The sequence below is a fragment of the Erinaceus europaeus genome, chromosome 9 (assembly GCF_950295315.1).
Source record: "Erinaceus europaeus chromosome 9, mEriEur2.1, whole genome shotgun sequence".
Lineage (NCBI taxonomy): Eukaryota > Metazoa > Chordata > Mammalia > Eulipotyphla > Erinaceidae > Erinaceus > Erinaceus europaeus.
The window spans coordinates 47,334,142-47,360,339 of NC_080170.1; the positions used below are offsets into that span (position 1 = coordinate 47,334,142).

Sequence of the window (26,198 nt, forward strand, 5' to 3'; positions counted from 1 at the left end):
TGATCAGTAATTTGAAAAGTACTGAGAGAGGGACCTCATAACATATTATATAAAATAGTTAAACCAACAAGAAGAAATACTGGAGAAATGAACCAGGAGAAGAGTCCAGCTAAAAGCCCCACAAAGGTTGAACCACAAAGTAAGGAGGTCAACATCCAAACAATAGTTGAGGAAATAATCACAGGAGTGAGTAAAGAGTTTGAAAAAATTGTCATCAGAAATGCAGAAACAACAAATGAGACTCTGGAAGAAAATACTAATCTCAAGGTTATTAGAGAGCTGAAAGCTGAAATAGCTGAGCTAAGAACACAACAAGCTGAACAAGCTAAAACAGTATCAGAACAGGTTAACAAAATAGATGAACTTCAGAAAACAATAGAGGGGAGAGAGAATAGAATAAATGAGGCTGAAGACAGAATTAGCAAGATCAAGGATGATTAGAGACAACTAAAAAAGGAGAAAGAGATCTCAAAACAAAGTTAAGAGATACTGAAAACAACAACAGAGACCTATGAGATGACTTCAAAAGAAATATAAGCATTATTGGTTACCAGAGGAAGAAAGAGAGGGAGGGGAAGAAAGCATTCTTCAGGATATAATAACTGAGAACTTATCTAGTCTAGACAACATCAAAGATAACAAGTTTTAAGAAGCCCAGAGGGTGCCAAACAGAATTAACCCAGACTTAAAGACACCAAGACACATCATATTAAGAATGGAAAGGAATAAGGACAAAGATAGGATCCTGGAGGCTGCAAGAGAAAAACAGTCACCTACAGAAGAAAACCCAAAAGATTAGCAGCAGTATTCTCTACACAAACACTACAGCCAGAAGAGAATGGCAAGTTATCTATACAGTGTGCAATGAGAAAAGCTTTCAACCAAGACAACTGTATCCTGCTAGACTGTCATTCAGACTAGATGGAGGCAAAAACCCTTATCAGACAAGCAACAGTTGAGAGAATCAACTATCACTAAGCCTACCCTTAAAGAAGTTCTGAAACGTCCCTATAAACAGTCAGATCACAATATATGCCATATATCAGAAAACTCTAAAAATCTACAATAATGGCATTAAAATATCTTCAATTTTTGATATCAATAAATGCCAATGGCCTGGATTCACCTATTAAAAGGCACAGAGTAGAAAGATGATCAAAAAAAAACACAACCCAACAATATGCTGTCTAAAGGAAACCCACCTAATTCAACAAGACAAACACATACTCAAAGTGAAAGGATGGAAAACTATCATATAAGCCAACAGACCCTCCAAAAAGGGCAGGAACAGCTATTCTCATATCTGACACAATAGACTTTAAAATAAATAAAATTTTAAAAGATAGGGATGGATATTACTTAATGCTCAGAGAATCAGTCAATCAAGAGGACTTAACAATTATTAACATCTATGCATCCAATGAGAAGCCTTCTAAATACATCAAACATCTACTGAAAGAGCTACAGCAATGTATTAACAGCAACACAGTAATAGTAAGGGGATTCAACACCCCACTCTCTCAACTTAACAGATCATGCAGGAAGAAAATCACTAAAGAAATGAGGGAGCTAAATGAGGAGATAGATAAACTAGAACTATCGGACATTTTCAGAGTCAGTCACCCCAAGAAACTGGAATACACATTCTACTCAAGTCCACATGGGTCATTCTCAAGGATAGACCATATGTTAGGCCACAAATATAGCATCAGCAAATTCAAGAGCACTGAAATCATCTCAAGCACCTTCTCAGACCACAGTGGAATTAAACACTTAACAATCAACAAAAGATTAGTAATAGTCCCGGGAGTCAGGCGGTAGCACAGTGGGTTAAGCGCACATGGGGCAAAGCACAAGGACCAGCATAAGGATCCCGGTTCGAGCCCCCAGTTCCTCACCTGCAGGGGAATCGCTTCACAAGCAGTGAAGCAGGACTGTAGGTGTCTATCTTTCTCTCCCCAACTGTCTTCCACTCCTCTCTCCATGTCTCTCTGTCCTATCCAACGACAATAACAATGACAGTGATAATAACTACAATAATAAAAAACAACAAGGGCAACAAAAGAGAAAATAAATAAATAAATAAATAAGATTAGTAATAGTCCCAAAATGTGGAAGCTCAACAGTACACTACTTAACTACTGGGTTCAAAGAGGAAATAAAGGAAGAAATCAAATTGTTTCCAACGTTCAATGAAAATGGAGATACAAGCTATCAAAACATTTGGGACACAGCTAAGGCAGTACTGAGAGGGAAGTTCATAGCCATACAAGCACACATTAGGAAACAAGAAAAAGCACAGTAAACAACCTGATTGCACATCTTAAAGACCTAGAAGAAGAAGAACAAAGGAACCCTAAAGCAATAGAAGGACAGAAGTAACTAAAGTTAGGGCAGAAAAAAATTAACACAGAAAACAAGAAAACCATACAAAAGATCAATGAAAGTAAATGTTGGTTCTTCGAAAGAGAGAACAAAATCGACATACCTTTAGCCAGACTCACAAAACAAAAAAGGGAGAAGACCCAAATAAATCAGATACTAAATGAAAGAGGAGATATCACAACAGACACCACAGAAATTCCACATATCATGCGAGGCTTCTATGAACAACTATAAGCCACCTAGCTAGAGAACCTGGAAGAAATGGACGAGTTCCTAGATACCTACTAACTTCCAAAATGAAATAAAGAGGAACTAGATAACATGAACAGGCCCATCACAGCTAATGAAACTGAAACAGTTATCAAAAACCTTCCCAAGAATAAAAGTCCTGGACCAGATGGTCTTACAAATAAATTCTACAAAACCTTCAAAGAACTAATACCTCTACTTTTAAAGTCTTCCAGAAGACTGAAGACACAGGAATACACCCTTCCAGCTTCTACGAAGCCAACATCACTTTGATACTAGAAGCAGACAGGGACACAACCAAAAAGGAAAACTACAGGCCAATATCTCTGATGAGCATAGATGCCAAAATATTGAACAAAATTCTAGCCAACTGGATACAGCAGTATAGTCAAAAGATTGTTTATCATGACCAAATGGGGTTTATCCCAGGCATGCAAGGTTGGTTTCATATACGTAAATCAATCAATGTGATCCACCACATCAACAAAAGCAAGACCAAAAACCACATGGTTATATCAAAGGCAGAGAAAGCCTTTGACAAAATCCAACATTCTTTATGATCAAAATGCTACAGATAATGGGAATAGATGGAAAATCCTCAAGATAGTGGAGTCTATATCATATTCATCATACTCAACAATATCATGCTCAATGGTGAAAAACTGGAAGCATTTCCACTTAGATCAGGTACTAGACAGGGTTGCCCATTATCACCATTACTATTCAACATAGTGTTGGAAATTCTTGCCATAACAATCAGGCAGGAGCAAGGAACTAAAGGGATACAGATTGGAAGAAAACTCTCCCTATTTGCAGATGACATGATAGTATACATAGAAAAACCTAAGGAATTCAGCAAGAAGCTTTTGGAAATTATCAGGCAATACAGTAAGGTGTCAGGCTACAAAATTAACATTCAAAAGTCAGTGGCATTCCTCTATGCAAACACTACGTTAGAAGAAGATGAAATTCAGGTATCAGTTCTTTTTACTATAGCAACAAAAACAATAAAATATCTAGGAATAAACTTAACCAAAGAAGTGAAAGACTTGTATACTGAAAATTATGAGTCACTCCTTAAGGAAATAGAAAAAGACAGAAAAAAGTGGAAAGATATTCCATGTTCATGGGTTGGAAGAATTAACATCATCAAAATGAATATACTACCCAGAACCATCTACAAATTTAATGCTATCCCCATCAAGATCCCAACCACATTTTTTTAGAAGAACAGAACAAATGCTACAAATGTTTATCTGGAACCAGAAAAGACCTAGACTGCCAAAACAATCTTGAGAAGAAAGAACAGAATTGGAGGCATCACATTCCCAGATCTCAAATAGTATTATAGGGCCATTGTCATCAAAACTGCTTGGTACTGGAACATGAATAGACACACTGACCAGTGGAACAGAACTAAGAGCCTGGACGTAAACCCCCACACCTATGGACATCTAATCTTTGACAAAGGTGCCCAGACTATTAAATGGAGAAATCAGAGTCTCTTCAACAAATGGTGTTGGAAAAAATGAGTTGAAACATGCAGAAGAATGAAACTGAACCACTATATCTCACCAGACACAAAAGTAAATTCCAAGTGGATCAAGGTCTTGGATGTTAGACCACAAACTATCAGATACTTAGAGGAAAATATTGACAGAACTCTTTTCCGCATACATTTTAAAGACATCTTCAATGAAACGAATCCAATTACAAAGAAGACTAAGGCAAGCATAAACCTATGGGACTACATCAAATTAAAAAGCTTCTGCACAGCAAAAGAAATCACTATGCAAACCAAGAGACCCCCTCGCAAAATGGGAGAAGTTCTTTACATGTCATACATCAGACAAGAGTTTGATAACCAGAATATATAAAGAGCTTGCCAAACTCAACTACAAGAAAACAAATAACCCCATTCAAAAATGGGGAGAGGACATGGACAGAATATTCACCACATGTCTAAAAAGGATGGACCTAGTGGGGCTTGTATTGTTGTATGGAAAACTAGGAAGTGCTATGTATGTACAAACTATTGTATTTACTGTCAAATGTAAAACATTAATTCCCCAATAAAGAAATTAAAAATAAATAAATAAATATATAAATAAATTTTTAAAAGACAGCTGTGACCTCACAAGCAAAACTAAAAAAAAAAAAAGAATAGGAAAGCTATCAGGGAGGGGATGGGATACAGAGTTCTGGTGGTGGAAATTGTGTGGAGTTGTACCCCTCATATCCTATGGTTTTGTCAGTGTTACCTTTTTTTTATATAAATAAATAATAATAATAATAATAATAATAATAAAAGAAGTCTTTTCTTCTTTCCAAAATCAGAATGACCAAGAATAGTTGTACTGCTATTTCAAATGATAATTACCCTCCATAATTAGCTAGAAAATTCATTCTAACAGCTGCCTTAATGAATTCCTTTGGCTCCCAGCAGGTAGCAAGCATGAATTCAGGTCCCATTCCTCCCCCATAGCTTTGTTTCAGTAAACTTATTGGAATGGACTTAATGGCAATGCCACCTTCAAAGGTGAATTTAGAATTTTAATGCTTGGTATCATTATAATTAATTGTACTAGATGGTTGGAATCATAACAACAATGTACATTTAAAGATCAAATTATGACAATATGAAATTTGTAAAGTAATTAGATTCAAGAAAAATCAAACTTACCACAAGAGTATCCAAAGAATCAATTAGCGTCAGGGAAAATCTAAGAAACAAATATAATTAGCTAGAAGACATAAAAATGTTCAATAGTTTATCCATGAACATATAAGCTGTCTTATCTATACCCTTCTGACTGGCAGTTTCTATTAACTATAACTATAGCATCTACATGTAACCTATGAAAACGCTGACAGAACTTGTAATGTCACAATAAGCATATTGTACATTAGCATATCTATATAGCCTTCAAGCGTAATAGAAACATCCATTACATCTTTCCAAAGTAAATGAAAATATTAGCATCAACACTGTATGACATCTTAATATGACTTTACATGAAATCTTGAACTTAAATTCAATTTATTTACTTTAAAAATACATTTTATGGGAGTCGGGGCAGTAGCGCAGCGTGGTAAATGCACGTGGCGCAAAGTGCAAGGACTGGTGTAAGGATCCTGGTTCAAGCCCCCGGCTCCCCACCTGCAGGGGAACTGCTTCACAAGCGGTGAAGGAGGTCTGCAGGTGTCTATCTTTCTTTCCCCCTCTGTCTTCCCTTCCTCTCTCCATTTCTCTCTGTCCTATCCAGCAACGAATACAATAATAAAATAATATGGGCAGTAAAAGGGAATAAGTAAATAAATATAAAAAATATTTTTAAAAATACATTTTATTTATTTTATTTTAGTGAGAGAGAGAGAGACAGAGACTGAGACTAGAATACTGGTAAGATTTGTCTTATGGTAGTGAGGGGGACTGAACTTGGGACTTTGAAACCTCAGGTATTATGGTAGTGTTTTTGTTGTTGTTATTTTTGTTTTGTTTTTTTGTATAACAGTATACTATCTCCCCCACCCAACTTATATCCAACTTAAGAAAAAACTAACTCAATTTTTCACTGATCTATGAAGTAAATCAACATATATTTTATAACAAGAGATAACAAAAGGGTATAAAGAAGCTTAATGTAATACCTATAGCAGTCTTTGAGATATAACCAGTTCCAACAAATAAGTTTGTAAACTGTTTTTAAGAAGCCTAAAACTTGGAAACTTCTGAGAGGACATGCATCCTTTCCCTTGATACTCACTTCCCCAAAGCATCATCAACATCACCCCGACTTGGCTCCTGGCCTCTTACACGACCTCTGCAGGTCAAGGGCATGAGTTCATCAGCTGGGTAAGCATGTTCCTGCAAGGAAATCTCAATGAGTCACAAAGGAAAAAAGCAGCAAGTACACATTACTTAGAGAATATGAACAGTAAGCTTAAAAAACAAAGTAAAGATATGTTGAAAGTTCTACTAAACTTACAGCCTATGAAATCCTTAATTTTTTTCTTTAGTCATAAATGCAGTTTTTGAAAATCTATCTAAGAAAAGGTTCTTTTAAAGATCTCATGGGGGGACTGGAGAGATAGCCTAATGGTTATGTAAAATGACTTTAGTGCTCAGCTGAGGCTCTGATGTTGCAGGTTCAATCCCCAGCACCACAATAAGCTAGAGTTGAGCAATGCTCTGGGGGAAAAAAATCTCATGGGGCTAAGTGGTAGCACACCTTGGATGAGCCCACACGTTACCATGTGCAAGGATCTATCTGCAGGGAGGACGCCCCATGAGCAGCAGAATCATGATACAAGTGTCTCTTTCTCTCCCTCCCTATCTCCCCCCCTTGATCTCTATCCACTAAATAAATACACTAAAATTAAAATTTTAAAAATCTGATCATTTGGACCAGACGGTGGTGTACCTGGTTAAAAGCATACATTACAGTGCTCAAGGATGCAGGTTTGAACCTGGTTTCCACCTGCAGGGGGAAAGCTTCATGAGTGGTGAAGCAGAGCTGCAGTGTCTCTCTCCCCCCCCCCAAATCAATTTCACTGTTTCTATCCAATAATAAATAAAAAATCAATATATATATATTTAAAGTCTAATCATGTCTACCCTCTACCTAAAACTTAATAGAAGTACTGTTAAGAATAGTATTTATCCTTCATAACCATATACATTTAAATAAATGCAAATATGTTATATCACTATTTACAAATAGATGCTTATACTGTATGTATATAGTGCTTTAAAATGTTTACTTGGGGGCTGGGCAGTAGCACAGCAGGTTAAATGCACATGGCACAAAGTGCAAGGACGGGAGCAAGGATCCCGATTTGAGCCCCCAGCTCCCCACCTGCAGGGTATCACAAGCGGTGAATCAGGTCTACAGGTGTCTGTCTTCCCCTCCTCTCTCCATTTCTCTCTGACCTATCTAACAACAATGACAGCAACAAACAATAATAACAACAACAAAGATAAACAACAAGGGCAACAAAAGGGAAAAGGTGGCCTCCAGGAGCAGTGGATTGGTAGTGCAGGCACCTAACCCCAGTGATAACCCTGGAGGCAAAAAAAAAAAGTGTTTACTTAAATGACAGCGAGCTAGAATATAAGGACAATTTATTCTTTTTAATAAATGCTACATGGTGACTCAATATTAATCACCATTACTGAGTACTTATTTTCTCTAGCCACTATTCTACATACTTTGGCTCATTTAATTATCAGTCAAGTGGATTCAGTTATCCCCATTTTACAGATGAGAAAACTGAATCCTAGAAAAGTAAAACAAACCTAGAAAATGACGCATCCAGAATTCAAATCCTGGAAATCTGATTCCAGAGTCTATATTCTTATCATTACCTGTTTCACACAGTATCACAAATATGGGTACAAGATTTACTTATTTCTCTCTTAAATCCGTAGGTTGATCTCATTCTCACAATATTAACAATATTATAAGAAGAGTCTACATGCTCTATATTTTGGATATATGCTTGAATCTTTTTTTTCCAATTTATTATTATTATTTATTTTCCCTTTTGTTGCCCTTGTTGTTGTTTTCATTGTTGTAGTTATTATTGTTGTTGATGTTGTTGTTGGATAGGACAGAGAGAAATGGAGAGAGAAGGGGAAGACAGAGTGGAGGAGAGAAAGACAGACACCTGCAGACCTGCTTCACTACCTGTGAAGTGACTCCCCTGCAGGCGGGGAGCCAGGGCTCGAACCAGGATCCTTATGCAGGTTCTTGCGCTTCATACCACATGTGCTTAACCGGTTGTGCCCAGCCTCCACATGCTTGTATGTCTACAGATTAAATTCTTAGAAACAAACTCAACAAGTCACAGTATGAATATATAACTTTTGATAGCTACTACTAAAGTGAAAACACAAATTACACTCTTGTCTACAAGACTCTTAATAACATGAGGTCATCAATGATTTCCATTTTGCCAATCTCCAGGCAAAATGTTACCTCAAGTTTCATTTTCTAGTATTATATATTCATTAATGAGAGACTGAGAGAGATAAAGACTGAGATAAGTGGAGGGAGGGAAGGAGGGACGGAGGGAGAGAAAGAGAGAGAGAGAGAGAGAGAGAGAGAGAGAGAGTGTGTGTGTGTGTGTGTGTGTGTGTGTGTGTCAGAGCATCTCTGGTGCATGTGATGTTAGGCACTGAACTTGGAACCTCACACTCCAGAGTTCAATGCTTATTTACTATGCCACTTCCTGGACCATTTAAGTTTCTGTGACATCTGTTCAGTCTCTTCCTTTATGGTTTCTGGATGTCAGATATGATTTAAAAGGCTATCTGGAGTCTCTGATAATATTACTCTTATAATTTTGTTTCATTCCACTTAAAATCTATCTTTGCTTAGATATGATATCTTAGGCACCTGTCTGGTTTGTTTCCTCTCATATATAATAGCTAGTTTTCTTAAAACACACACACACATCCTTTTTGACAGTACTGATGTGCCATTTTTTTTTTATTTAGTTTCTTCTTTCTTTTTTTTTTTTTTTCTGAAGGAGAGTGCCACTGGGTATGGAACTCAGGATCTTATACACACAAAGCATCTACTCTACTGCTGAGGCACATCTCTAGCCCCAGGACTTTTTTTTAAAAAAAAAAAAGAAGCACATGCAAAGATCTTCCCTCCTATGCTATTCACTACAGACACAGTAGACTACTGAACTTTTAAAAAAATGACTTATAGGGTAGGGGTAGACAGCATAATGGTTATGCAATGAGACTCTCATGCCTGAGGCTCCAAAGGTCCCACGTTCAATCTCTCACATCACCATAAGCCAGAGCTGAACAGTGCTCTGGTTAAAATGAAAGAAGGGGAGGGGAGGGGAGAGGGGAGGGGAGGGAAGAGAAATAGACTTCTAGATATAGATACAGATATAGATATATTACTTATATTACTGTCCACAACACGAGCTTGGGAGACAGGACAGTGTTTAATGGGAGTTATGTCAGTGCACAAAGGGTCGGTAGGGGGCTGGTATTTAAAGTCTGAGTAAGTTTAAGTTAGCCAGTAACTTCAATGCTATGAGCCTTAACAGAAAAAAGAGAGGCACAATGGAAACCTGATGAACATTTTCTTTTCTTTACCAAGGGACAGCCCCTAAAAGATGTTTCTGATATGAATAGAATGTGATTGGGAAAAACCCAGTGGTTAAAATCATTGTTTACATAGTTCAGATTTGATATTATTTACTGAAACCTTAACAAGAATAAAAGGATTAAAATACTCATACCCTTCTTCCTCTTTCAATTTTGAGTTTTTATGAGCTTATGAGCTATGTTCTTATAAGCAATTTTCTTCCATTTTTTCTTTTCTTCCTTCCTTTCTTTTTTCTTTCTTTCTCTCTCTTTCTTTTTTTTTAATTGCCACCAGAGTTATCTCTGGGGTTCAGTGCCTAGAGGATGAATCCACTACTCCTGGGAACTGTTTATTTTGTTTTGGTTTTTGGATAGAGACAAAGAAATTGAGAAGGGAGGTGGGGAGACAAAAAGGAAGGACGACACCTGGAGCGCTGCTTCACCACTTATCCTGCAGGTAGGGACCATTGGTCCTTGCGCATGTGGTGTACCAGGTGCATCACAGTTTTCACAGTTCATGGTTTTGTTACAAAGGAGTTTCCAAATTTTAGTTAAATAGACCTGAACATGATTTAAATTCTAATTACTGTTGTAGAACTGAAAGTAATTACATAAAATACAGGGCTTGTTCTTTAATCCAAGCTACTGTGTATACAAGATGCACATCATGGTCAGTGATCACTCTTTTCAGTCGGTCAGTGACTAATTCCTACATATCTATTCTTAGTTCACACCAGCCAGCAGCAGTTGTGTTGCCTCTTGTAACCCAGTGAAAATCTGACATGATGGTTTGACAACACACACACGGTAACAAAGTAAAATTCAAAATGAACATAAATAGGATATAAGAAAAATAGCTGAACATGGAATGCTGATACATCATTCCAGAGACTCTGGTCATCTACTCAGAGGAATGAAGCAAAGGCCACATTTCCTACACAGATGCAGAAAGTGGCTGTGGACAAAACGATGAAGCTGTCACAGAGGAAATGATGCCTCTGAGAAGCTTCCCATTACAAGAATCCCCAGAAGTGTGTCAGTACATGGGTGTGAAGGGATAAAATGTCTGAGCTGACCTACACCTGGAAAAGAGAAAGGATGTGTGCTCATTTTCAGTTACACAATGTCATGAAGTCAAGCTCTGTCCAAATGTCTCAATGAGTTTTTTGAAAAGAACACTTCAATTTTCAGTTTCTAATATTGTAGTTGTAATATACTAAATAATTTGTTCTACTATATGAATTTTTTCTCTGTACACTCAGAACCTCCTCAGAGGATTTTCAGTGTTTTGTATTCTGGTCTAGAATACAAATCCCCAAAGAACTAGAAATCTACTTAAGTCAAGTCACACCACTTTTTCTGTCTTTCCTTTTTTTTTTTTTTTTTTTTTTTTGTGGCTTTGCATTCCTGAGTTTTCATTTGGATTAATCATCGTTTGGTGCCCTGGACTTTGTCTTCAGGTAGTTTTTGTTTGTTTGTTTGTTTGTTTGTTTTAATTTTCCAAGTGTCCTCGGTACTGCTATTATTCCAATATGACTGGGTTAGACAAAACCTAGTCCATTACAACAAGCCACATGGTTAGGAAATGCATAAGACATCGTTCATTCAGAAATTTGTAGACAGTGTTTATACCCTTCTTACATTTACTGAGTATGGCCTGGACAAAGTCTGTAAGACTCTCTGATGTTTTGTTTGAATATGACTTCCTGTATCTATCCATCTGATTCCTAATGCTTGAAATTCTTAAAAAATATTTCTAATTCCTTGTCCAACCTTATCCTACTGCCTTGCACTAAACTCGGATATCTAGATTCCAAACTCTTAGCACATTTGGAGCAGAAAAAATGAGGCCAAAAGCACTAAACTCATGACCAATAGAAAGTGAAAAGATAAAAAAAAAAAAAAAAAAAAAAAGAGAGAGAGAGAGAGAAATTAAAGTAGGTAAAGAATACAGAAAGCATTCAAGACCACAACACTTCAGGTATGTAGAAAAGTTCAGTGCTCTTATGATGATTCATTTCCTGAGGAGAGAAATCCAGGCAGCAAAAGTTTCTGGTATAATTAGAATTCATATGTAGCTACTAAATTGTGAGTCCAACATTTTGCAATGTTACCACTCCACGTAAATTGTAGTACAGACCCCTAATTACATCTACATGTCTTTCACTTGTCAAATTTCCCAACTACCTTTTCAGAGGTAATTACAACAGAATTGTAATTTCCCAGGAGGCACACTATTTTTTGCTTAAGTTTCATATTTAACACATGTAAACAACTCTTAGAAGTAATTCAAGAAAAGCAATCCTTTTATAAACTTTTGAAAGACACTTTTGTAAAAGATCATTCAAATGGCAACTTGATTTTTAAAAAAAGTTCCCTAACTACTTAAATCCCAGCTAAGAAAGATTCAATAATTTTAGGATTTTTGCAAAACATAAGCATACACAAACACCTTTCTCTGAAAATAAACATGAAACTGAGAACATGATGCTTACCCTGATAAGAAAAATATTAATAGCAACTGCAAACTAGAATAATCAAATAAGGGAGTTTTGAACCAAGGATAAAAACATTTATGCTCCCTTATTTGAAGAAAAGCAAAACCACAGCTTTGCAGGCAGGGTTAGCCACAAATTGAATTGCATACAGTTGGTTTGCATAAATCCAGAGCAATGCATACGTGGCAACAAACAGTTGTGGTAGGTTTCAAACATCCTGGCTATTTGAGATACAGTAATACTTCCTTTTCAAAGTGTACTGCCAGACTAGGATAGGTACTCCAGACTGACTCAAAGTCACAAAATACACTGAATAATCATGACTCAGAAATGAAACTCAGTTGATAAACGAATCCTACAAAAATTAAGTAGACCAGGTGCCTAGTTAAAAGGGCAAAAATATGAAATAAAATAAGGCATGTTAAACTCTTCATACCAGAATCTAAATTTACCAGGGTTCTCAGGTGATGTGGCTTTGCTCTAAGACTTTCAAGTTAAAGATGACTCTGTAGTAAAACCAGTACCAACCTGAGTTAGGGAAGAGACTTTATTCTACTAGTAATAATAATAAAAAGCATCATTTACAAAATTGAGATACTGAAAAAACCTAATCTATTCAATTTCTAATAAAGTTATATATAGTTTCTACTTTTCTTTTTTGCCTCCAGAGTATGGACAGGGCTCCTTGTTTGCAAAATTCTTCCACTCCTGGAGAACTCAAGTTTTTTTCTTTTCTTTTCTTTTCTTTTTTTTTCTTTTCTTGTCATGGGCAGAATAGGAGGGAAAGAGGAAGGGAGAGAGAGAAAGGGAATGCACCACCACACTGCTCCACTGCCTGTGAAACTCCTTGTGCAGGTGCTCGTGCATGGTGGCCAGGGGTTTGAACCTGGCTTCTCACACATGGTGAACTATGGCCTCTAACTGGTGAGTTATTTCCCAGCTACCTCCAAGTTATAATTATTTTCAGATCCTTAGACATCTTCCTCCTGAAGGAGATTAAAACATTTCTTTCTAGAGTCAAGGATACAGCTCAGCCTGTTAAGAGTACCCAGGTGCATGCCTGAAGCCCCAGACAGGTTATGAAACCACCTTATGACAAAAACTGAGCAGTGTTCTGGTTCTCTCTCCCACCTCTCTTTTACTCATAATAAATAAATTTTTTTTTTTTTAAAAAGACATTTGTACCTAAATAAACTAAATGGTATTTAACAAACCATCTACTACAGAGAGCATCTGCTAATTATACTAACTATAGTTCCACCTCAAACAATGCAAGGATTCAGTGCACTGACCTCTAAGCAGTAGAAAATCCAGACTTATTATCTGACTCACCCCAAACTTTACTAAGACCTATTGTTGACAAAAAGCCTTACTAATAGCAGAAACAGTTGGTTAACACATGTGTTCTATGTATGAGCATATATATGTGTGTGTATATATATGCACTCTTACAGTAAAGTAAGAGAAGAGGTGTTCAAAAATCCTAAGAAAGAAAATATATTTACAGTATTGGACTGTGCTCATCAATATTTTAAGTTCCCATTGTCTGTTTACAGGAAAATCCACATGCAAGTAAATTGAAAAGATAGAAAAATATCATGTGTTAGAAAGCAACTGAAATCCTTAGATTATTGGTGAAAAAAAGCAAACTGTTAGGTTAGGACCCATAAGTTCCATTTGTGTGTGTGAAATAAATGAAAATATAGGTGCATTCATGGTGTAAATGGCTAATAAATTGTGTTCTACCAAATGAACTGAAGATTCCTGAGCAATATGTAAGATCCATGCTACCCAGCAACGTGGGTAAATCTCAAAAGCATTAGGTTAAACAAACCTAAACCTAAAGAATGCATATGGTATCAAAGCACTGATAGAAAATTCTAGAAAAGGAAAAACTCTTGTGACAAAAACACAAAGGCTGCCCGAACTTGAAGCTGAGGACAAGGAAATAACTGTAAAAAGCATTAAGAAAATTCTGAAGGTGACAGAAACAATACTGTATCACAATAATGGGCTGGGGTGATAGCACTGAAGGTTATGCAAAAGACTTTTGTGCCTGAGGCTCCACAGTCTCAGCTCGGGTTCACTCCCTAACACCCCCATAAGCCAGAGCTGACCACTGTTCTAGTAATAAGTAAGTAACAGGGCAGAGGGTAGATAGCATAATGGTTATATAAGATATATATAAACTTATATCTTCCCTGCTCACAGAAACTAGTACCACTCCTAAACTATTTATGATATTGTTCTTTATGATGAACAATCAAGAAGAAACAAAACAAACAAACAAACAAATCACACAGACTCTCATGCCTGAGGCTCCAAAGTCCCAGGTTCAACCCCCTGCACCACCATAAACCAGAGCTGAATAGTGCTCTGGTAAAAAAAAAAAAAGAAGAAGAAAATAATAATGAGTAAAAAAAATAAATTTATTATCACATTATTAAAAATTCACAGTAGTGGTAGTAGTTAAACCAATACATATAGAGCTATATAAAGACATATACACATAATATATAACTGTCAAAGCTCACAGTGTACACTGAAAACTGAAATTTTCTTTTTATCTGTGAATTAAATGTACTTAAAGAGAAAGGCATGGTTTTATTGACTTAATGCTAGAGTAAACAATGTAGTAATAAAGCATTATCAGATGACACTGTAGAATTCTTAGGTTATTTTGGTAGAGTTTTAAAATGTTTTTTTTATTTTACTTTATTATTATTATTATTTATTATTTTGTAGAGAGAAATTGAGAGGGGAGGCAAGATAGAAAGAAAGAAACAGCTACAGTACTGCTTCCCCACTCATGAAGCCCCCACCTCAGGCAAGGGAGGTACCTGATGCTAAAACCAGGGTCCTTGTGCACTATAATATGTGTACTCTACAGAGTGCACTCACCACCTGGCCCCCTAGAGTTTAAAAAGTTCTAAAAGGGGGGCTGGGCAGTAGGGCGGCAGGTTAAGTGCACATGGCGCAAAGCACAAGGACAGGTATAAGGATCCCAGTTCAAGCCCCTGGCTCCCCACTGCAAGGAGTGGGGGTGTCGCTTCACAAGCAGTGAGGCAGGTCTGCTGGTGTCTAACTTTCTCTCACCCATCTTCTCGTCCTCTCTCGATTTCTCTCTGTCCTATCCAACAACAATGACAGCAATGACAACAACAACAACAACAATAAACAACAAGAGCAACAAAAATGTGAAAAAATGGCCTCCAGGAGCAGTGGATTTGTAGTGCAGCCACAAAGCCCCAGCAATAGCCCTGGAGGCAAAAAAGAAAAAAAAAGTTCTAAAAGCTCCATCAAAAAAAAAAAGGAAAGAAAAAAACAGTATAGCCACAGGCCCTTTGGAATATAACTAAAATATGCCTACTAGCTATCTACAAAATGGAGGACCCCCCCCCAACTCTTCATCTGCACTATTCCAGCCTTTAGGTTCATGATTGGCCAGCTATTTGTCTGGCTTTGTATGTTAACTCTCTTCTCAGCCACCAGGTTCCAGATGCTAGCATGATGCTGACCAGACTTCCCTGGACAGACAACCTCACTAATGTGTCCTGGACCTCTGCTTCCCCAGAGCCTGCCCCACTAGGAAAACAGAGAGGCAGGCTGGGAGTGTGGATCAATCTGTCAACACCCATGTTCAGTGGAGAAGCAATTACAGAAACCAGACCTTCCACCTTCTGCACCCCACAATAACCTTGGGTCCATACTCCCAGAGGGTTGAAGAATAGGAAAGCTATTGGGGAGGGGATGGGATATGGAGTTCTGGTGGCGGGAATTGTGTGGAGTTGTACCCATCTTATCCTATGGTTTTGTCAATGTTTCCTTTTTATAAATAATAATAATAATAATAATAAAAGAACAACACAATAGACCCCTTTGTGGGCCCCCATAGGACCTTGTCCTCAATGTGGAACAGCAACGGTAGAGAATGTTCCATCCTCCGAAGGGAGGCTGGACAACATACTCTATCTACCACCTGAGGCAGATGGGTCCTGTAATTGGGGCAGCTTGGAATGTTCCTACTCATGACCACAGAATGCAAGCTCATATCTACAGGATGCAGAGGTCACATAGGCTCCTAAACTGAATATGGGCCCCAGATCAGATCAAATCGATAGGGTTTATAGTGAACAATATTTATATACTTTTCTCATTTTGGGGAGCTACTCTCTTCCCTGATCCAGCTTTCTGGTCCTTTTTCCAGCCATGACATCATCTCCCCAGACAATAACTTGGGTGCACCTGCATATCACATGTCAGGCTCAGGAAAAAAAAGTAGTATAGCCATGGGCCTTTGGAATATACTAAAATAGGCCTACTAGCTATCTACAAAATGGAGAGCCCCCCAAATCTTCATCTACAATATTCCAACCTTTAGGTTCATGGCTAGTCAACAATTTGTTTGGCTTTATATGTTAACTCTTTTTTCAGCCACCAAGTTCCAAATGCTACCATGATGCCAACCAGACTTCTCTGGGAAGATGACTCCACCAAGGTGTCCTTGGAGCTCCGCTTCCCCAGAGCCCCGCCCCACTAGGGAAAGAGAGAGATAGGTTGGGAGTATGGATTGACCTGTCAATACCCATGTTCATCAGGGAAGCAATTACAGAAGCCAGACCTTCCACCTTCTGTATTCCATAATGACCCTGGGTCCATACTCCCAGAGGGATAAAGAATAGGAAAGCTATCAAGGGAGGGGATGGGATATGGAGTTCTGGGGGTAGGAACTGTGTGGAGTTGTACCCTTCTTATCCTATGGTTTCTGTCGGTGTTTCTTTTATAGATAAAAATTTTTTAAAAGTTCTAAAAGGGTTGGGAGGGGGAGCAATGCTAGAGCACACGTTACAGTAGATAAGAAGCTAGGTTCAAATTCCCAGTTCCCCCTTGCAGGTGGGAAGCTTCACGAATGATCAAGTAGCACTGTAAATGTCTCTATCCTTCCAACTCTCCCTCCCCTCTCAAATTCTGTCTCTATTCAAAGTAAATAAGTAATAGTAAAAAGGTCTAAAAGGAACAATGTCCCACAATCTACACACACACACACAGCATATAAATTTATATTTTCCCTGCTCACAGCAACTAGTACCACTCCTAAACTACTTTATTTATGACATTGTTCTTTATGATAAACAATTAAAAGAAAAAAAGAGGTAGAGTTTTAATGAGGAATATGAAAAAGTTCTGGAGATGGATGGTGGTGGCAGATGAGATGCTATGAACGTACATAATGCCACATTTATGAACACTTACCAAAAGGTTAAATAGTAAATTTCTGTTATATAAATTTTAACACAATATAAAAAAAAACTTAAGAAAGATTAGGGAAATAAAGTAATTCAGAAAAAAACTTTCATAAGTCTAGAATCCTCAATGAAGTTATATTTTAAGAGACCCTTTGGTTTGTATGATACTTATCCACATTTTCTTTGACCTGAGCTCTCACGAAATCAAATTGCAAAAAGTGGTTAATAGGTAGCAGATCCCTAAGTTAAATGAAACTTGCTCACCAGCTCTTTAGGATTCTGAGTATAGGTTTTTCTTTTAACAGTTTGAGTACCTTTGAGTTGATTAGGAAAAAACAGTAGGAGACAAAGTCTGAACTAAGAGCTCAGATTTAAAATGGTTCTGGCATTTCATGGCCTAAATTTTGTTGTTTTGTCATCTAAATAAATCTGCAAACTGAACTCTGCACAAATACTCAAAATATGTCTTGGGTTATATGAGGTCACATTAGAAATGCAAAAACAAACATCAAATTTCATATTATTTGGGGGAAAGAGAAGCTATTTGTACAATTCACTGTGGATAAACTGCCCTGATTAGGGATAGAGATTTATCAGATACAGGTCAAGGTAAATATTTAGACCAGCAACCAAGACAGTCCTCCAAGATATAATTCCAAGGGGTGGCAGAGAAGAAATCACTTACCTAAAACTGGAAGGGCACTAATATTCAAAAACAGTATTGAAAGAAACTGGGGCATGGGAGGGGACAGTTTCAATCTCAGGCAAGGAATGAATAATGATAGTGTAGTGATGGCAGCAGTAGGAGTTAACAGCAACACCAGTAAACTCATTCACAGTGCTTCCTATTTGCCAGACACAGTTCCAAACACACTATGTTGTTTAATCCTTACCATAACAGTGAGCCAGGCAACCCATTTTAAAGTGGTGAAGAAATGGGCTTAGGGAAACTGAACAACTTAACCATTATAACTCCCCAGACATTTAAAAAGCATTTATGTCATAGGTGCAGAAAAGAATTTGACATGCAAAAGTCAAATTTATTAAGAAAAAAATTAAAGTCTGTTCTCAAAAATTCCAGTTTGCAGTAACCCTTTGTAATGATCCCCATTTTAAACAGACACTGCTCAGAGGTATTAAATGACCTGTGTACTATCCAACCTAGTAAACCACTGAGATAGGTTCTGACTTCAAAGCCATCTAAGTACTAAACATATACAATTCTATACTATAGCAAGCTAACAGTATTTCTGAGTATAGGATGTAGGGGGGGAAAATCTTGAACTGACTTCAAATAACAAATAGAGGGCACCTGGCCTAAGCTTCATAGTTCAGAACTGTTTGTTAGCTGAGAACATGAAAAGGGGAAGTGGGAATTCTAGACTAAATCTTCGGTGGCAAACCTCACATAAATTGAGCACGGCACAAATATACTGCAAGACACTCATAGCTTAAAACAAGCGATCATTTGTAAAGTACGTATTGCATTAGACTGTAGGGATATGTGGCTTCACTGGAAAGAGGTAGGAAACTGTTAGTTCTGTTCAGTCTTTGGAGCTGAAATTCCTTTCTTTTAAATCTTGAAGATAAGCAGTTACAATAAAATGTCATCCAGCTGGACTCCCAACAAACAGGAACTGGATGGGAAGTCTTGATGAATGCCCTCAGTACCTGCTCTGTCACAAACTCATTTGGCAGATGCACTGTGCAGTAAGAAGCATATACTCATATGACTTTCGGTTGTTTACCTAATAAGGGAGAGGATATTAAAGACACTGCACTTCGGAAAGAGAGGTTCCTTCTCACAGTGACATTTATTAAGCTGAACCAGCTTTCCCCCTTTTCCCTTCTTTACTTTTTTTTAAATTTCATTGAAATAAAAAGAGATTAAGATGGTTAGGATTAGAGGACAAAGCACAGATTCACTGGGTCAGCTCACAACATTTGCCTTGATTTGTCTATATACAAAATTTCATAATCTAATCCAATTTATTCATAACTAGGTAATACACTATTTCCCAAAGAAGCTACCAAGAACTGTTAGCCTATATGTACGGGAACTTTAAAAAAAAAAAAATCTCCCTTTAAAAGTGTGCCACATTTAAAAATTCTTAATTACTATGCTCACATAATAATCAGTTCACATAAGTGCTATGTAAAGATAAGCTTTTTCTACTTACCATGTAGTTACCAAAAGCATGATCAAACATTTCCAGGACTTGATTCCTAATTTTAAAAAAGCAGAAATGGGGGGGAAAGTTAGGTGTATTCTCTTTACTATCTTTCATAAAGTTAATGTTCCCTCATAAAAAATATACTAATAAACAAAAGGAAAATATAGCTAGAAAGGGGCATGCACAATCCAGGATATACCAGTATTTGCTGACAAGCTTTTCTGACTCTGGATCAATCATTCACTATTCCTAGCAGTTTATATAAAACCCATCTTAGAATTTTCCTTAAGAAAGTTGACTGGATTGGAAAGACAGCTCACCCAGTAGGGCACATGCCTCGCCTTGAGCCCTACATACAAATACCACTTTTTAAAAAAAGTTAGTATGCTGTCATGAAAAGAAATAATTATGGTGGGCAGGGGCAACTAGCATAATGGAGACGCTCATGCCTGAAGCTTCAAAATCCCAGATTCAACGCCCACCCCCCCCCCCCCCGCAACACCATAAGTTAGAGATGAGCAGTGCTCTGGTAGAAAGAAAGAAAGAAAGAAAGAAAGGAAGAAAGAAAGAAAGAAAGAAAGAAAGAAAGAAAGAAAGGGAGAGAGAGAAAGAAAGAAAGGAAGAAAGAAAGAAAAAAAGAAAGATGGGAGGGAGGAAGAAAGAAAGAAAGAAAGAAAGAAAGAAAGAAAGAAAGAAAGAAAGAAAGAAAGGGAGAGAAAGAAAGAAGGGAGGGAGAAAGAGAAAGGAAGGAAGGAAGGAAGGAAGGAAGGAAGGAAGGAAGGAAGGAAGGAAGGGAGGGAGGGAGGGAGGGAGACGGAGTAGGGCGTTAGCGCAGCAGGTTAAGCACACATGGTGTGAAGCACAAGGACCAGCATAAGGATCCCAGTTTGAGCCCCGGCTCCCCACCTGCAGGGGGGTCACTTCACGAGCAGTGAAGCAGGTCTGCAGGTGTCTGTCTTTCTCTCCCCCTCTGTCTTCCCCTCCTTTCTTTTCTCTCTGTCCTATCCAACAACGACAATAACTACAACAATAAAATAACAAGGGCAACAAAAGGTAATAAATAAATATTTTAGAAAGAAAGAGAGATGAATGAATGAATTATGGTACTACTAATTGTTTATATTACATAAAAAATGGGAGAGGGAATAGAGCATATATTGTTGTGAAATTGAAAACAATAGTATATAAAGTCCCAGCTAATTTCCCTTAGGCAGAATAAAATTACTAATGCCTGGTATAATGCATATTTACTAATATAATGTCACATTCCCAAAAGATACATTGTATATATACACTCTGCTCTTTAAAAAAAAAAAAACCTAGCAAAAGTCGCATAAATAATATTCACATCTAAAATGAGAAAACTAATTCTTAAAAAGACATTTGTGAGTTTTTACCTAACTCTTTTTCACAAACTTCACAAAATGATAATTTAAAATCAAGAGTATTGACCTCCACACCAGATTTACTAAGTCAAATCTTTAAAACTGGGGCTAAGGTCTTCTAATTAAACATTTAAAATTTTTTTTAATATTTATTTATTTTCCCTTTTGTTGCCCTTGGGTTTTTTTATTATTATTGTTGTTGTTGTAGTTATAACTGTTGTTGCTGTCATTGTTGTTGGATAGGATAGAGAGAAATGGAGCGAGGAGGGGAAGACAGAGAAAGATAGACACCTGCAGACCTGCTTCACCGCCTGCAAGTGGGGAGTGGGGGGCTCGAACCCAGATCCTTACACCTGTCCTTGCACTTCACTTCATGTGCGCTTAACCCACTGCACCACCGCCCGGCTCCCTAATTAAACATTTTCAAATTCAAGGGGTGAGGTGTGAGAGTGTTAAGGGAAAAAAACGACAAAAGTTTATGATATGGCTAGACAAGGTCAAATCTCTCAATAATTGGCAAAGAAAATAATTTAAATATATTTTATTAATTTAATTTAATTTAATTCCCAAGGTTCTGATCACTAAGGTGATGGATTGAGGAAAAGCAAAAAGAAAGCAGACGGAAATGACTGGCTATCTTTTAATTTTGTCTCTTGCCAGACTGTTATTTTTTATAAAACGATAGTCATGGAAGAGGAGACACTAGTAATAATAAACCTAGCAGACAAAAAGAACTCATATCTAGATCCTGGCTATCATGACTAGCTAACTCAAGTACATTTAAACTTGTGAACTGAAGAGACTAACTCCAGGCAACTTTTAATGAGTAATACCATTTAAAATTAATGAATAATTAGAAACAAGAGTCTAGGCAGCTGGGTGGTGGTGCAGCCAGGTAAAGCACACATATCACTATGCTCAAGGACCCAGGTTCAAGTCCCTGCTCCCCACCTGCAGAGGGGATGGTGTCTTTCTCTCCCCTTCCTCTCTGTTTCTCTCTGTTCTTTCAAATAAAATAGAAAAGAATAAAAAGGGAAATGGCAGTCAGGAGTGTTGGGAGAGTTTGATTTATAGTGCTGGCACTGAGTCCCAGCAATAACACTGGTGGCAATTAAAAAAGATCTATCGTTTTGTTAAAATATTAAATCTTTGTGTTTATATGTGTAACAGATCTAGTTATCTCAGAAAATTATGGAGTCTTTTAAATAAAGAATCCCTCTAGACATTTCTTTATTATATTACAGATGGTGAAAAGCTCTCAAAATAATCAATAACCACAAAGAAAAGTTAAAATCTTTCTTGTAAGTGCTGATACCATTAAACAAAACACAGAGCTTCTTTCTGCTTGGTGTGAAACAAAATTAATACAAAATTACTACCAAGAAGCAGAAACTCTTGTAGCCAGTGATGATTGTGCAGAAACATGTCTGTTACCTATATAATTTTAACTTGCTAACTCAAAAATTCACTTTTCAGGATTACAAACAAACCATGATTATAGATAGGAGAGTGTACTGTTTTCCAATTCCTATAGTTATGGAGCAAGTGCTAAGGAAATTTCACAGTGTAAAATATAGTCACATTCTCTTAAAACTACAAATTCTAACAGTCACATTTAAATAAATAGTAGGACAATGATTACTATATTAACAGACATGATATTTCTATGCTGTCTCATATCTGTTCAGCAACTGGATAAAAATGTATTGGAAATCAGATTCATTGGTCAAAAAATTATGTTTCTTCATTTTAAAATAATTTCCATAACTCTGCTTTTTCTAGTTTCACTGCCTGCCAATACGTCACAGAAATTAGACTGCTCTAATTTCTCTTTTTTTAATGAACACATAACATTAATAAAATCTCCCACTATCACATTTGTGACACACACAAAAAATGTTATTCCAGGAAGGATAAGGATGCATCTAGCAAATAAACAGTTCCATACACTGTAAACTGCAAGCACCAAAGTAACCATGTCCTAATCAAGATAATTTCAGTCTTTTATCATCTGTTTGGTTTAGGACGGCAGAGTAAAGAATCAGACATTTTCTGTTTTTTTATCAAAAAACATTGTATCATTATTTGGGCTTTAAAAAATGCAAAGGTAAACCTGAAGAAGATTTTAAGTTCCTGAAAATTCCCAGAAGGGAAGCAACCAAATCACTGTGCATTTGTGGTTCACAGCTTTAAACTTAAGTCTATTTGTAACTAGAATTGGGTATACCTAAATTAGCAAGCTTAAGACATTGTAATTTCAGGTGGGGGTAGAGAGCGTAATAGTTATACAAAGAGACTCTCATGCATGAGGATCCAAAGTCCCAAGTTCAATCCCCAACACCACCATAAATCAGAGCTGAGTAGTGCTCTGGTAAAAAAGAAAAAAAAAAAAAGTAATTTCACTTTCACAAATGACCTCAAAATTTAGTTGAAATCCCAAGTCAATTTTGGTTCACATGAGGCATCCAGTGAGTTTTTTGTTTTAAAATAAAAGTGTGCACACCCACTAGAGTGCACACAGTACCATGTGCAAGGAGCCAATTTTCACAAGCAGGAAAGCAGTGCTCAGGTGTCTCTCATTCTCCTCTAACCCCTTACCTCTCAATCTCTGTCTTTATTAAAAATAAGTAAATAAATAAATAAATAAAAAGAAAAGGAAAGAGAAAGAAAGAAAACACAGTTAAGGAAAAAAAAAATTGGCTGCTGGGAGGACTGGATTCACAGTGCAGATGCTGAGTCCCAGCATTAACCCCTGTAGCGATTAAAAAAAGGGGCAGGTGGTGGCACATCTGGTTGAGTGCACATGTTACAGTGTGCAAGGACCCAGGTTCGAGGCTCTGGTCCCCACCTGCAGGGGGAAAGCTTCATAAGTGGTGAAGCAGTACTGCAGGTGTCTCTCTGTCTCTATCCCTATCACCCCCTTCCCTCAACTTCTGTCTTTATCCAAAAAAGAAAGAAAGAAAGAAAGAAATGAATAATGAGTAGACAGCATAATGGTTATGCAAAAAGACTTCCATGCCAAAGGCCCCAGGTTCAATTCAGCCCCCAAAGCCACCAAAATTATGCCAGAGGTAAGCAGCTGTGGGGAAAAATAAAATAAAATGAAATAAAATAAAATGGAAGTGTTGGTAAAATAAGACAGCTGCTTTCTTAACAGATCTGCAGATTCCCCCCACACACACTTCCCACCAAGTTTACAGGCCATACAGGCAGTACAGTGGAGAGAGCATGGACTCTGAAGTCAGGTAAACCTGAGTTTGAGTTTGACTACTGGTTCCACCATGTACTGCTCTGGGACTTGGAGCTAGTCACCCCGCATTCTTAATTTTCTCATCAGCAAAATGGGTAGCAGTCACCTCATTAAGAAGTAGAATTAGCAAGATAGTAAATGAGTAAATTTCCTTGCACATAGTACTCAGTAAAAGTTATTAATAACACTTTAAATTCCTAAAAGAAAAACATAGTTATTAGCACTTACTGGTAATTCTGATAGCATTTATCTTTCTTCTATCAAGTGGATTTCATTGTGATTTTACTTAAATGCCAATATATGGCTTGTGTGACAATTTAAGTAACAACGAGAAAACCTGATAGTTCCTCTTCCCAACCCCACCAGGTAATTTGTCTCTCTGTGTTTCTCTGAGCTTAGACAATGTTTATTTGTTTATTGAAAAAAAAAAAAAAACACTAGGAAAAGGTAGAAATAGGCTGGGGGAATGGATCAATGTGCCAGAGCCTATGTCCAGCAGAAAAACAATTATAGAAGCCAGGCCTTCCACCTTCTGCATACCATAAAGAATTTTGATTCAGGGGCTGAGTGGTGACACACCTGGTTGAGTGACATACTACAATACGCAAATACCTGGGTTCGAACCCCTAGCCCCCACCTACAGGGGAAAACTTTGCCGAGTGGTGAAGCAGGGCTGCAGATAATCTGTCTCTCTCCTTCTCTATGAACCCACATCCATCTCAACTTCCGGCTGTCTCTATCTAACAAATAAGTATTTTAAAAAATTTTAAAGAGTTTTAAAAAAGAATTTTGGCCCATACTCCAAGAGAGGGAGAAATGTTAAGGGAAGGTGACCAGAGAGCTCTGAACTCCAATTCCATCAGGGCCCAGAGAAAAAAGGGTGGGGGAGGAGCACTAAGAAGTAGCAGGTGTGACTTAGATAGGAAGAGAAGGCAGGACCATAGGAAAATAATGGGCAAATATATATAAACATAGATAGTTACAGTCAGCCCATATCTGTGATCTTGGGAGAAGTAATGTAGTTTCTAATGAAAGGAATGAGAAACACCAAACTGGTGGTGGGAAAGGTGTGGAATTACAGTCCTGCTATTTTATGTTTTTTTTCCCTTTTGTTGCCCCTTTGTTTATTATTGTTGTTGTTATTATTGTTGTCGTCATTGTTAGATAGGACAGACAGAAATGAAGAGAGGAGGGGAAGACAGAGAGGGAGAAAGAAAGGTAAGACACCTGCAGACCTGCTTCACCGCCTGTGAAGCGATTCCCCTGCAGGTGGGGAGCCGGGAGCTTGAACCCGGATCCATCCATATGCCGGTCCTTGTGTTTTTGCACCACGTGCACTTAACCCGCTGCGCTACCGCCCGACTCCCAGCTATTTTATGTTTTTAAATATATATTAAATCACTAATTTAAAAAAGGGGGAGGAAAAAGGCATGGGATGGGTACTGTTTATATTGTCCTACAACTTGCATTTTTCTTGCCTTGGGACTACTTATAGCGTGAACAATCTTCCAAGGACTGACCTCTTTTCTACATCTTGTGTTTTCCCATGATGTGGGGTGCTCCATGGAACACTTCTAAACTTCCAAAATGCGCACGCTTGTACACCTATCTCTGCATTAAACTGTGCTTTCATTTCTGCAGGATCAGTTGCCCATTATGAGAATGACAAATAACAGAGTACAGGTGACACGCGTTTTAGGAGATACTGTCAATAAGTTAAAGCCATTTACACTGCAGGTTTCTTCCCACAACGGTATCCTAGTACTTGGCATTATCTGATGAAAAGAAAAACAAAACAACAACAACAAAAACAATCCTGCGGTCTCCTTGTTTTCATCTGCTTCTCTCCCAAGGCTGACATTGAGAAACTATGTTTGCTGACTATTTGCGTTTCCTC

The 26,198-nt window shown here is 37.5% G+C and overlaps 1 protein-coding gene across 5 annotated transcripts in view; it reads right to left on the reverse strand.

Annotated features, from left to right (window-relative positions):
- Positions 1–26,198, reverse strand: part of EDEM3 (ER degradation enhancing alpha-mannosidase like protein 3) — a 60,061-nt gene that overhangs the window by 32,988 nt on the left and 875 nt on the right. For 4 of the 5 annotated variants that reach the window (XM_016188463.2, XM_060197826.1, XM_016188462.2 and 1 more), the window contains exons 2-4: positions 19,673–19,718; positions 6,402–6,502; positions 5,318–5,357 (exon numbers count right to left, since the gene is read on the reverse strand). In XM_016188463.2, coding sequence (XP_016043949.1) covers positions 5,318–5,357; positions 6,402–6,502; positions 19,673–19,718 — 187 coding nt within the window. The remainder of the gene's footprint in view (positions 1–5,317; positions 5,358–6,401; positions 6,503–19,672; positions 19,719–26,198) is intronic. The other variant, XM_060197827.1, reaches the window with a different exon arrangement.